Source organism: Cotesia glomerata, linkage group LG1, assembly GCF_020080835.1.
Source record: "Cotesia glomerata isolate CgM1 linkage group LG1, MPM_Cglom_v2.3, whole genome shotgun sequence".
Lineage (NCBI taxonomy): Eukaryota > Metazoa > Arthropoda > Insecta > Hymenoptera > Braconidae > Cotesia > Cotesia glomerata.
In genome coordinates, this window is record NC_058158.1 from 8,116,648 (window position 1) to 8,128,322 (window position 11,675).

The following is an 11,675-nucleotide window of genomic DNA, read 5'->3' on the forward strand; positions in this document are numbered from 1 at the left end:
AATCTTGATCTGTCTCATCGCATCGTAAGTTGTATTGATAACCTTTGATTTGAAACTAGCGTGAATTTCCCTGAACTATTTATAATGTTTAAATAAAATAATATTAAATGAGTTAATTTGTCCTCTAGTTATTTCGATAAAAAATCGCCGGAAATAATAATCTAAGTTAAAAAATATAACATAAATTTTAATCGCAAACATTTGTATTTATAATGAAGGGTCATTCTTATTTTTTTATGGTTTGATGATGCTCGTAATATCAAGACTAATAATTGTATTATTTACGCTATGAGAATTAGACAGATGTAAGAAAAAAATACCAGCGAATGAACGCGGACGCGATATAATGCGATGGATACTAAAAAATAAATTTCAAGGTCATTAACCGAAAATTGATCAATCATCTTGGGTGCTAATGTGTTCACCAATATTCGTCATTAAATATAAACAATTGGTAGAATAGAGACGACTTAAACAGCCGTCACGGAGAAACAACAAAGAGGCAACCTGATGTTGATGTTGACGATGACGATGATGATGATGGTGCTAAGCAATGCTATATAAGATGATCGTACGGCGTGCGAACTTAGTCATTCTCTTGGCAACTCCGACGATACAACTTAATTGATTGTGCATTGATTGGAATTATTTATATTTTCCGTACTCTTAAGAGTACTTGATTTCTTATTTTAAAAAGAGTACGTCCTTAAAGATTTTTTTTTTTACAATAATAATTTTAAATTCTGAGATCATTTTTATTTGTGTAGCAACCAACTGGGCAGGTAATGGATATCAAGGTCATTGCGTGTGTTGTTTTGATCCTCGTGAGTATGAGTGAAGGTATGTGTTTTCACTTTCTTTGTATTCACTTTTATCAGTAATAATTTTATTAATCATAGTTACAATTTATCAAAACATAATCATTAAGTATTTTTTTTAGCATATTCTTCGCAGTTTCATTTAATTAAAAAATTTTTTATCATTTTATAATCTTTTAATAATTTTTTTTTAACATTAAATTTATATTTTTATTTGTAAAAATCCTTTAGCAATTTTTTTTAATAACCCGCTTATTAATTTTTAAATAACTTGATCTTGAAAAGAAATGTTTTTTATAATTTTATATACACAAGTGTTAATAAATTTCAAGCGAATAAATTTAAATATTTATAAATATCTTTAAAAAAAATTTCTGCATTATTTTTTTATATAAAATAAATTAATAGTTGAAATTAAAAAAAAACATCTTTTAGGATTTTTAGGCCAGTCATTTCTTAATATAGAAATTATTAAAAGATTATTAAAATACAAAAGGATATAATTATAGATTGTTATCATATGAATAAACAATCTGTAAAAACAATAATAAAAATTTCCTTTAGCAACTCTTTACTGTAATTGGTACAATGATAAAAAACAAAATCTAAATGCTTATCTTAGTATGAAATTAATATTTGTACAGGTTTTTTATTTTTAAAGCCCGTGAAGGATTAATATTTATTCACCAATAATTTAATATGTATATATAGCTTTGTAAGTTTTATTTAATCAGCCTCTGCACAGCTCGGCACTAATTATAATCTTTCGATAAAATTATTTAATTTATCAGAAATTACTGTCATTAATCGTATAACATGCATCGTCAAAAATGTCATTATTAGTGAGAAAGAAAAGAAGTCGTGCTATTTGCATTTTGTCAAAAAGGTGATCTGGGCGTGCCATTGAGGGATCTTACCAACGGCAAGTTTCTCTATACTCACGAATCAAGGATACGGAAACGGGAAGCACTTGGTGGCGATGTTAATACAAAAAAAACTATTAAATCTAATGAAGCAATACCTGACTATGACTCTGCTTTGGATCCTATTGAACCCTCGCCGGATGCTGATGATAATTATGATCCTTATACCGATCCTCCTCCAGAACCTACCACTGCGAAACCTAAAACTAAACCACCTACTAAAAATCCGGTTAAGTCGCCGTCGAAACGACCTAGTCCTGGGGTCAAAAGTCCGCCAGCTAAACCTAAAAATCCTACGACACCCAAACCAGCTCCAACTCCTGATCCTGATACTATGAGTAATGAAGATAAGCCTGAAATACCGGAGGAGTCTCCTGATGAGCCTGAAAAACCGGTTGAAAAGCCGGAAGATCCGAATAAAGTGGATGAAAGTAAAGAGGAGCCTGTAAAGGGTAAAAAAAGTCCTAAAAATAAGAATCCTGTTGAGAAACCGGAGCATCCGAATAAGAAACAGGACAGTCAACCTGAACCTGAAGATGATAAAGAGCCTGAAACTCCTGAGGGGGAAAATGAAAATCCGGAAGAAGAACCTGAAAGTCCTAAGGAAGAAAATGAGAATCCGGAAGAAGAACCGGAAAATCCAGAGGGTGAAAACGAGAATCCTGAAAAAGAGCCCGAAAATCCTGAGGAAGAAGAACCTGAAAGTCCTGAGGGAGAAAATGAGAATCCTGAGGAAGAACCCGAAAATCCTGAAGAAAAACCAGAAGAAGAACCAGAAAATCCTGAGGGAGAAAATGAGAATCCAGAAGAAGAACCTGAAACTCCTGAGGAAGAAAATGAAAATCCGGAAGAAGAACCTGAAAGTCCAGATGACAATGAAAAACCTGAAGAAGAAAATGAACAGCCTGAAGAAGATAATGATTCACCAGACGAACCTGTTAACAATAAAAAAACTCCACAAAGTAGGAGTAAACCTGACAAACCTAAAAGTAACCCTAATAATGCTAAGGGAGCTAAAAATAAGCCCCAAAAGCCTAAAGATGATAATAAATCCGAAGAACCATCTGACAATGAAGAGAAACCTGAAGACAAACAACCAGATGAGCCTGTAAACAACACAAAACGCCCGAAAGATAATAAGAATAAACCTAAACCTCCTCGAAACAATAAAAATAAACCTCAAAAACCTGCTGAAGATGAAGATAAACCGGAAGAACCTACTGACAATAATGAAGACCCAACAGATGATGAAGGTAACTCTGAAAACCCAGAAGAACCAAATGATAATGATAATGAACCTGAAGATGAACAACCTGATGAGCCTAATGAGCCTACAAAGAATACCAAAAGTCCAAAAGACAATAAAACTAAACCCCAACCTTCTAAAACTAATAAAAATAAGCCAAAACAGCCTGAAGATGACGAAAAGCCAGAAGAATCTACTGATAGTGATAACGAGCCTGAAGAACCAACAGAAAGCGAACCCGAAGAACCAAATAACGAGGAAGAAGAACCTGAAGAGCCTGCAGAAGAGGAGGAGCCCACAGAAAAGCCTAAAACCAAAAAACCTCAAAAACCAAGAACTGATGTTAAATCTCGTCCTTCAAATAGACCAGCTACAAGACCTCCTCCGCCTTTTCCAACATCAGAACCCGATGATGAACCATCTCCTCCAACTCGTCTAACCACTAGACCACCTCCGCCGTTCTCCAGGCCAAAGCCAGCACCTAAACCCCAAAGACCAACGCGTAGAACACCTACCACCGAAAGTCCTGAAGTTGATGACGAAGATCAACCAGATCCTAACGAAGAAGACCAACCAAACGAAGACCCAGTCACTGAACCACCAGCCGTAAAAGGTCCAAAACGACCTGGCGTTAAAAATACTTCGAAACCCTCTCCAAGACCTACGCCACCGAGCCAAAGTCCTTCACCAACCAGACCAACCAAAAGGAAACCCAAAACCACTACCACTACCACTACTCCTGCTCCTGATGATGAAGACGATACTCCTGATACTGATACTGATCCAGAAGCTTCGGAACCAGAAGAAGACGAATATATCCGTACGACCACTCCTAAACCTAAACGACCTTCCGGAACTAAGCGACCAACCACTCGACGACCTCCTAAACGTCGCACCACTACTACACCTGCTCCTGAAGAGGAGGAGGAGGAGGAGCCAGAAGAAGAAGAGCAACCCGAGGAGCCTGAAAATCCTGAAGACCCCGATTCAAATCCGGCTCCAGACTTTTCTCCAAGGTTTGGTGAAGACCATGAAGAAGATCCCAGTTCTTCAAACCCTTCAAAGTCTCCATCACAGCCAGACAATTCAGCGTACCCACAAAATCCTTTCCTCAACCCAAACATGGGAGCTGGCAGTTTCGCGTCTGCTAGCGCAAGTGCAAGTGCAAATGCTAATGCTAATTCCAATGCTAATGCCAATGCCAATGCTAACGCATTCTCATCAGCAACAGCACAAGGTCCCTGGCCCGACTATGTGCTGAGAAAACTCCCTCCAAACCTGCGTCCCGACAATTTCAACCCCAACCTTCCCTACCCCATGCAACCGAGAAATAATTTCCCAAACAACCAAAACTTTGGCACAAAAGGTTCTCCCTCTATTTCTGCACCTCCTTCTCAATCTAATCCAAATTACACCCCAATCATCAGTATGTCCGGCACATTCGATTTAAATGATCCTTCTAAACGCAAAAATCCTTTCTTGCCCGATCGCAAAAGCAGTGGCCCTAACGGTTATGGTTCTCCGCTAAACTCAAACCCAAACAATAACAAAAACAACAATAATAACAATATTGACGGTAAAAAAAATTCAAACAACGGGAATAATCCGGCAGGAGCCGGTGCACAGAGTTACGCAAGTGCCAGCTCAAATGCCTATGGAGGGCCTGGACCTTTCGGCGGCTTCGGACCTTTCTCATCCCCGTTTATTAGCGGAAGATTCGGTGGAAATGATATCAACGGATTCCCGTCCTTAGGTATGATGAAAATAAAAACAAATTATCAATGGGGTAGTGGATCAAATCGACATCATTCTTTCTGTCACAGGATGAGGACATATTCTACTATATATTATATACAGAAAATGCATGAATTTAAAATCGATCTTTTTTTTATTAATTATTATTTTTTCACAGCATTTTACTAATTTTATATGATAAGTAATCACAAATTACACCTCTATAATATAATTGATCATTGCATGTGTAGGTAAAACAATAAATAATGCATTTTATTTTTTACTTGTGGAAGATTTTAATTTTCAAACAGGTTTTTATTCATAGTTAAAAGCATGTAAATGGTAATTATAATAATTATTGGTATCATATTAATTTAATATTAATTTTTCAGTCTTGCTCGGAAGTTCATTTATATTTTCATAAGGCGTACATTATTAATCAATATTACGGCTGCCCAGTTTCAAAACACAGTACACGGAAAGAACAAAATGACACTGGATATCATCCCAGATTATACTGATTGAAAAAAATTTCAGATAGTAGCTAGTATAATCTGAATTACAATGAGTATAATCCAGATATCATTGAGTATAATCTAGGATGATATCCAGTGTCATCTTGTTCTTTCCGTGTAACTAACATTTAGAAATTTTTAAAAATTTTTCTTATTAAAAAAAAAATTTTGCCTGCCAAATTGATGAAAAATTTGATTTAAGAATATAAAATACTTGAATATAAATATTTTTAAGAAAAAATACTTGAAATTAAGGTCTAAAAGTTATAAAAAATGCAGCAATATTAAAAAAAAATTAGGTATAAAAATTTTGTAGTTACTGTGTTTTAAAATTGGTCAGCCGATTATTCTTATTGACTTTTTCTTATCAGAAATATATATTGTTTGTGAATTATCTTCATTAACTTTGTAATTTAATATCAGGATACCAAAATGACTGGCTGGAAAAAGTTCAGCGTCAAAACAGAGAGTGGTTAGAAAAAGTTCAAGCCCAAAATGCGGCATTTAACCGTCAAGCCGCAAACAACCAGTAAGTGGAATATTAATTTGATTTTTAATTAAAATTAGTATAATATACATGTCGCTTCACTTTGGTGGTGGTTTATCTAATTAGCTTGTTATATTATCTGTACGTAAATAAGAGGTCCTGGCGCGTGGGCGATCGGTTCTGCTTCTATAACCGATTCTGCACCAATGCGTCCCGACACTAGAGTTTTCACGCGTACTCATGTTACGTATCCCTTGGTGATGGGTACACCTTTCCCCGGAGGCTACGAAGGTCTGCCGCAGTTTCCTTCTAGGTGATGGTTTTATCGTAATCATGATAATAATAATAATAATTACGCTTTTGTATGTTGGCTATTGTATTAATTTAAATTAATTTTGTTTTTTTTTTATTGTTTGTTAGCCATTAATTGTGGTAATTATTTTTTAAACTAGATTTGGGAACAATGGATTTAGCGGTGGATTCAGCTCTGGAGGCGGCTCTAGTAGCAGCTCCAGCAGCAGCAGCAGCTCTGATGGCACTCTTGGTGGTAATTTTGCTTCTAGCTCCGGTGGTGATTCCGGAGGAGCTTGGGCTTCGGGCATCGCCAGTTCTGGAACTCAAGGAAGTTATCAAGCTGGTGCTTTTGGACCCGTAAGTTATTTTTTAATTTATTATATTTTTTTTTTTTTGGTAATTTTTGATCAAAAATTAAAATTTTAATGTCAAAAATAATTTTTCTTCCCTCCGGGCGGAAAGCGTCAATTTTCCGCCCGCTGCGCTAAATGAAAATGCCGCTTTCCACCTCCGTCGAGGAGAAAAATAGTATTCTCACCACGGGCAGGAAATAAGAAAGCCTCAGATCACATGTTTGTCGACCTCGGCTTCGCCTCGGTCAACAATTACATGTAATTTGAGACATTTCTTATTTTCCTGCCCTAGATGTGTAATATACTAATATATATTTTATAAAAAAAATATAATTTATAAAAAATATAATTTATAAAAATATTATATTCAAGTATATAAAAAATAAAAGAAATTAAATAACTTACAAACAAAGCAGAGAAGAAATTAGCTCTTAATATTCTATCCTGTAAAAAAATTTATATATTATCTATATTATTAAGGAATTAAGCAAAATTTTGTGCCCAGCGTATTTATATGATAAAATGGGTTTTTATGGTTAAATTTGGTGTCGTTGGAAAAGTCTTGACCCGGAGTTGTGCCTTTTCATGGTTTCATATCATTCTTACCAATAATCAATTTATGATGATAAGTATTTAGGCTGCATTCGGAAATGCTCTATCTGTAGATACATAATTAAGAAATGACCTTTTATCTTGTGAAATATTGACATTTTTAAAGATATAAGCTCATCCCGATGTTATACTCATCAAGACCTTTCATTTGAGTACCCACATGCATTTTTGATATATTTTTCATATATACATATATATAATATATATAAATATATGAAAAATTGATGTGGGTACTCAAATGAAAGCTCTTGATGAGTGTAACATCGGGATGAGTTTATATCTTTAAAAAAGTCAATATTTCACAAGATACAAGGTCATTTCTTAATTATGTTAAGTTGCACTGTACTTTCTTCACTATTGATGTTTTTAAAGATATAAGCTCATCCCGATGTTACACTCATCAAGACCTTTCATTTGAGTATCCACGCCAATTTTTCATATATTTATATATTTATATATATATTATATACATGTATATATGAAAAATATATCAAAATGCATGTGGGTACTCAAATGAAAGCTCTTGATGAGTGTAACATCGGGATGAGCTTATATCTTTAAAAATATCAATAGTTAAGAAAGTACAGTGCAATTTAACAAAATTCATTATTTAATAAAGCAAAATTTTATTTACTTATAGTTCACAAGTCCTGGCAGTTACATAGTGACTGCAACGTTGCTAGTTATTTATTATTTATTATAATACAGTATCAGTTTTTTTATTTTTACTTTCATTAAAATATCAGCCAGCTTGAGTCCATAACATTTTAAATTGATTAAATATAAACAAATCAATAAAATAGTTGAAATTTACTTAGCATATTCTAATTACGTTTCAATCTAGTAAATTATTATGAAACTCGTAGAAGTTTTGATTAATGAAGAGCGAACTTTGCTAACTTACTGACACTATATTCAATATTTTACCTCTAATTTCCAACCAGCGTACTAAATATATACGCTTAACTAATTAGACAGCTAAAAATTAATGTTATGTCAAAATATCATTTTTTTATGTTAAATTATAAAATTATTAATTATAATAAAAATAAAAAAAAATTTTTTTATTCAATAGGCAAATCCCGATATAACATCGCGATTCGCTGATAACTTACAACCCACCGGTGGCCGTCCAGGTGGTGATTCACACAGCTCTTTCTCAAGTTCAAGTTCAAGTCAACGCAGGGGACCTGACGGTAAACTCGTCTCTTATAAAGAAGTAATTACTGGAACTGATGACAACGGAAAGAAGGTCGTCCATGCAATCCACAGTTAATAAACATATTTTGTTTGTTAATTTAAAAAAATTCAATAAGAATTTTTTTTTAAGTATTTCAATTAATTTTTTAAAAAAAGTTTTATGTATTTTATTACTTGTTGATATACTTATTACTTATTAAACGTTGAGAATATAATTATTCAGCTGATTTATTTATTTAAAACTGGTAAATTGTATCAATTTTATTTATTCTTTAATAAATAAAGTTCTCTTGATCTTTTTTTAATTTTATTATTTATTGAGGATATAATAATTATTTATAGATTGTCTGAGCCTTTTTATTTAATGTTAAATAAATAGTACTAAATAATAGAGAAAATACAGATCCATATTTATAGCAGTATTTAAATAATAAATAAAAAATTAAAATAAAATTTTACTGCTGGTCATTCATCGAAGTTTTACTCAGCGGTGGTTCGATTTTATCATCAATCGCATCTCTACTAGTCATCCAAGGTTTCCGTCTGTAAGATTCTCCTCGATACATTCGACTGATACCCACGTCATCGTTATTATTATTATTATTCTTGTTATTGTAATAATAAAAGTCCGCTTGCGGTCGGGAAAAATAATTCTTCGGAACACCGAGTGAAGGTTGAAAATTATTCGTGTTGTATCGCTGGTGAATCTTTGAGTAAATAATAAAATACACTATTATCAATTTTGTAATCAAACACAAGAGAAATATAAATAATGTCAGGAAAAATAAAATAAATATTTTTAATTTTTTTATGTAACTCTTACGTAATATTACAAATATGCGGAATAAAATTTTAAAAGATTAAATTTATTTTCGTTGAATTAAATAATTACATACCTGTGGATTTATTGGATCAGGTGCATGATTATTATTATTATTATTATTATCATTATCAATATTAATAAGACCACGGAATCCATTAATGATCGGTACATCATTTACCTTTACTTTATTAATTTTTGTTACCAATTTAAATTTGACTGTCGTTATTAAATTTCCAAATTGATCTTTTTTTGACTTTACAGTTAAATCACAAATTTTATTATTTATTTGACTTTCATCTCGGTTTATTAATAAACCGCTGTCTACTATGTCTAGCTGAATTTCGTTGATGATTGTTAATGGATCCTGCAAAAATAATTTTTTATATGTAAAATAAAACAAATTTTTTATCAATTTATAAAAAAATAAAAAACATGAAATATGTGAGTAAAAGTTTTATGAATTATTTAAAATTGTAAATTTAGTTGGTGGAAAAAATTTTATCTCGAAATTCACTTATGAGACAGGTCGTTTCGTTCTGTTTTTTATTTCAGCGAGCGATTATGCGGTGCAATAAATTTTTTTAACATCGCACGGGTACTTAACGATCTGCCTTGTCTAAAATTTGAATGATATATTTTTGTGTCCCACACATGGTCCTAAATAAAATACATTTTAAATACTGCACTAGTCATAAACTCAAAAATTATACTTGAAATAAATATTAATATTACGTTTAAAAAAAAAAATAAATTTTTTTAAAGGAGCGATATAATTTTTTATCTTTTAATAAGTTTTTTTTCCCATCTGCTATTTTTTAAAATATTTTTTACGAAGTAAAATTAAAAAAATATCAATCAAATGCTCTAATGATGGCATTTTAATATTTATCAACCATCAGAAGCCATAATAATAAAAAATTACTTTAATTGCTCCATGATTAAACAAAAAAATTATTCCAAGAATAATTCCTAAAATTTTTATTATTTCTAATGAAGCTTAGCAAAAACAGACTCTTAATTTACCCAAAACTTAATTAAAATAAATAATAAACAAATTTTCTATTTAAAAAAAAAAAAAAAACCCCTAGACTTACTTTAAAGCATAAAATTTTTTTATGACAACCCGCGGCCTCGTTTATTCTCGGATCAACAGCTCCAGAGCCCTGGTCAAAATTAACAAAGTTATTCGCATTAAATCGATCATTATTCGCATTCAAGTCTATTTTATCCGACACTTTAACAGCCTCAACTATCACGAGCAAAAATCCAATCATTAAAACCTTCTTAGCCATCTTAAATCACCTAAATATGTCAGTTGTAAAACAAATTACTTAGTAGACTGAATTATTTAACTAAAATAATATTATAAATAACTCCAAGATCTTTGTTTCTGAACTCAAGAAGGGATAATTATTTTCGGATGTACGATAAAGCGAATTCTTCATAATTATTGTTACAATAGCAAATCTTAAGAACAAAAAAAATTACTATATGGGTGATTCTCTGTAAGGATATCTTTTGCTGTCCCAGGCACTTTTTTTACTAGAAAAATTGTTATTTTGTTACTAAAAAAAATTTATTACGAAAGTAAAAAACATTTCTATTTGGAGCATTGAAAACTAAAATGAAATAAATTTTGGTTTTTTTTGCTATAAATTCGTAAACCACCGAAATAACAGTCCCCTGGGCTGTCCCATTCCCAAAATTAAAACTTTAAGATTAAATTTTAAGTTATTCGTCCATAATATATAATTTGGTCCATAATGTTTATAAACTTAATTAGTTAACTAACAATCTTCTTCAATAAAAAGTACCGAAAGTTAATTTGTTTCATTAAATTCATTAAACCAAAGTTTGTCCCAGGCATTTTAAGAACAGTCCCCTGCCAGAAGTTCAAAGCCAAAAAAAAAATCCAGCGTGTTATTTCACCTTTTGTAAGGTTTATAAGGATCTAACTAGCCTTGAGTTAATAACCATAGGGCTGTTAGCGCTTTATCGGCATTTTTAGTGTCAAAGCACCGTTTGTGCTGGAAATATGTGTCTGGGCAACTTCAAAACTCAGTCCCCTGGCAACTATTTTTATTTATAATTTATTTATAAAATTGGATCCATAAGTCTTAATATTATTCTACACTGTAAAAAAAGCGGTGTTAAAATGGACTCATTTTAACACCACTATGTAACACCTGTGTATTAACACTGGTGTAGCGGTGCTCTTTTGCGGTATTAAAAATATGGTGTAATACCGGTGTAACAGTAGAATAAATTTACACCGTATCGGAGTATGAATATTACATGATCCATAAAACACAATTAATATTCAATATTTATCAAAATGAGATAAGTAACATTTATTTAAGAATTTTCAATTTATAAAATTACGCAGAAATCGATTTAATGAATGTTATACAACAAGTTAAATAGTATTTACAATATTAAATGTTTAGGAACAATATAATAATTATTTTTATTGTGACCATGATGTTTCTCATAATATAATGGATGTTTTAAACATGACAAATCTACAGATGTGCAAAAATACATTATCTATATGAAAATCATTTAAAAAACGTTCAAAATTGTCGTAAAATTGTTTTAAAAATGTTTCAAATTTGTTGTAAAAACACTCTAAAACTGTCCAAAAAATGTTCCAAAATTGTCTCAAAAATA

At 31.7% G+C, this 11,675-nt stretch overlaps 2 protein-coding genes across 3 annotated transcripts; one reads left to right on the forward strand and one right to left on the reverse strand.

Moving 5' to 3' along the window:
- Positions 1-545: 545 nt before the first annotated feature.
- Positions 546-8,362, forward strand: LOC123275181 (cell surface glycoprotein 1-like). Of its 2 annotated transcripts, XM_044743129.1 has the most exons (7): positions 546-698; positions 768-840; positions 1,705-4,740; positions 5,660-5,765; positions 5,878-6,036; positions 6,176-6,374; positions 8,058-8,362. In XM_044743129.1, exons 2-7 carry the CDS (start codon positions 786-788, stop codon positions 8,256-8,258), a joined length of 3,756 nt encoding a protein of 1,251 aa, XP_044599064.1. In that variant the 5' UTR covers positions 546-698; positions 768-785; the 3' UTR covers positions 8,259-8,362. The 2 variants fall into 2 exon arrangements, with proteins under 2 accessions (XP_044599064.1, XP_044599065.1); XM_044743130.1 differs by lacking the exon at positions 5,878-6,036 and having other exon boundaries at positions 8,058-8,341.
- A 132-nt stretch (positions 8,363-8,494) lies between these two features.
- Positions 8,495-10,356, reverse strand: LOC123275183 (FNIP repeat-containing protein DDB_G0290617-like). The gene is made up of 3 exons (XM_044743133.1): positions 10,100-10,356; positions 9,079-9,369; positions 8,495-8,889 (listed from the first exon to the last, which is right to left on the reverse strand). The coding sequence occupies exons 1-3, from the start codon at positions 10,295-10,297 to the stop codon at positions 8,638-8,640; spliced, it is 741 nt and encodes a 246-aa protein (XP_044599068.1). The 5' UTR covers positions 10,298-10,356; the 3' UTR covers positions 8,495-8,637.
- Between the last annotated feature and the right edge of the window lie 1,319 nt (positions 10,357-11,675).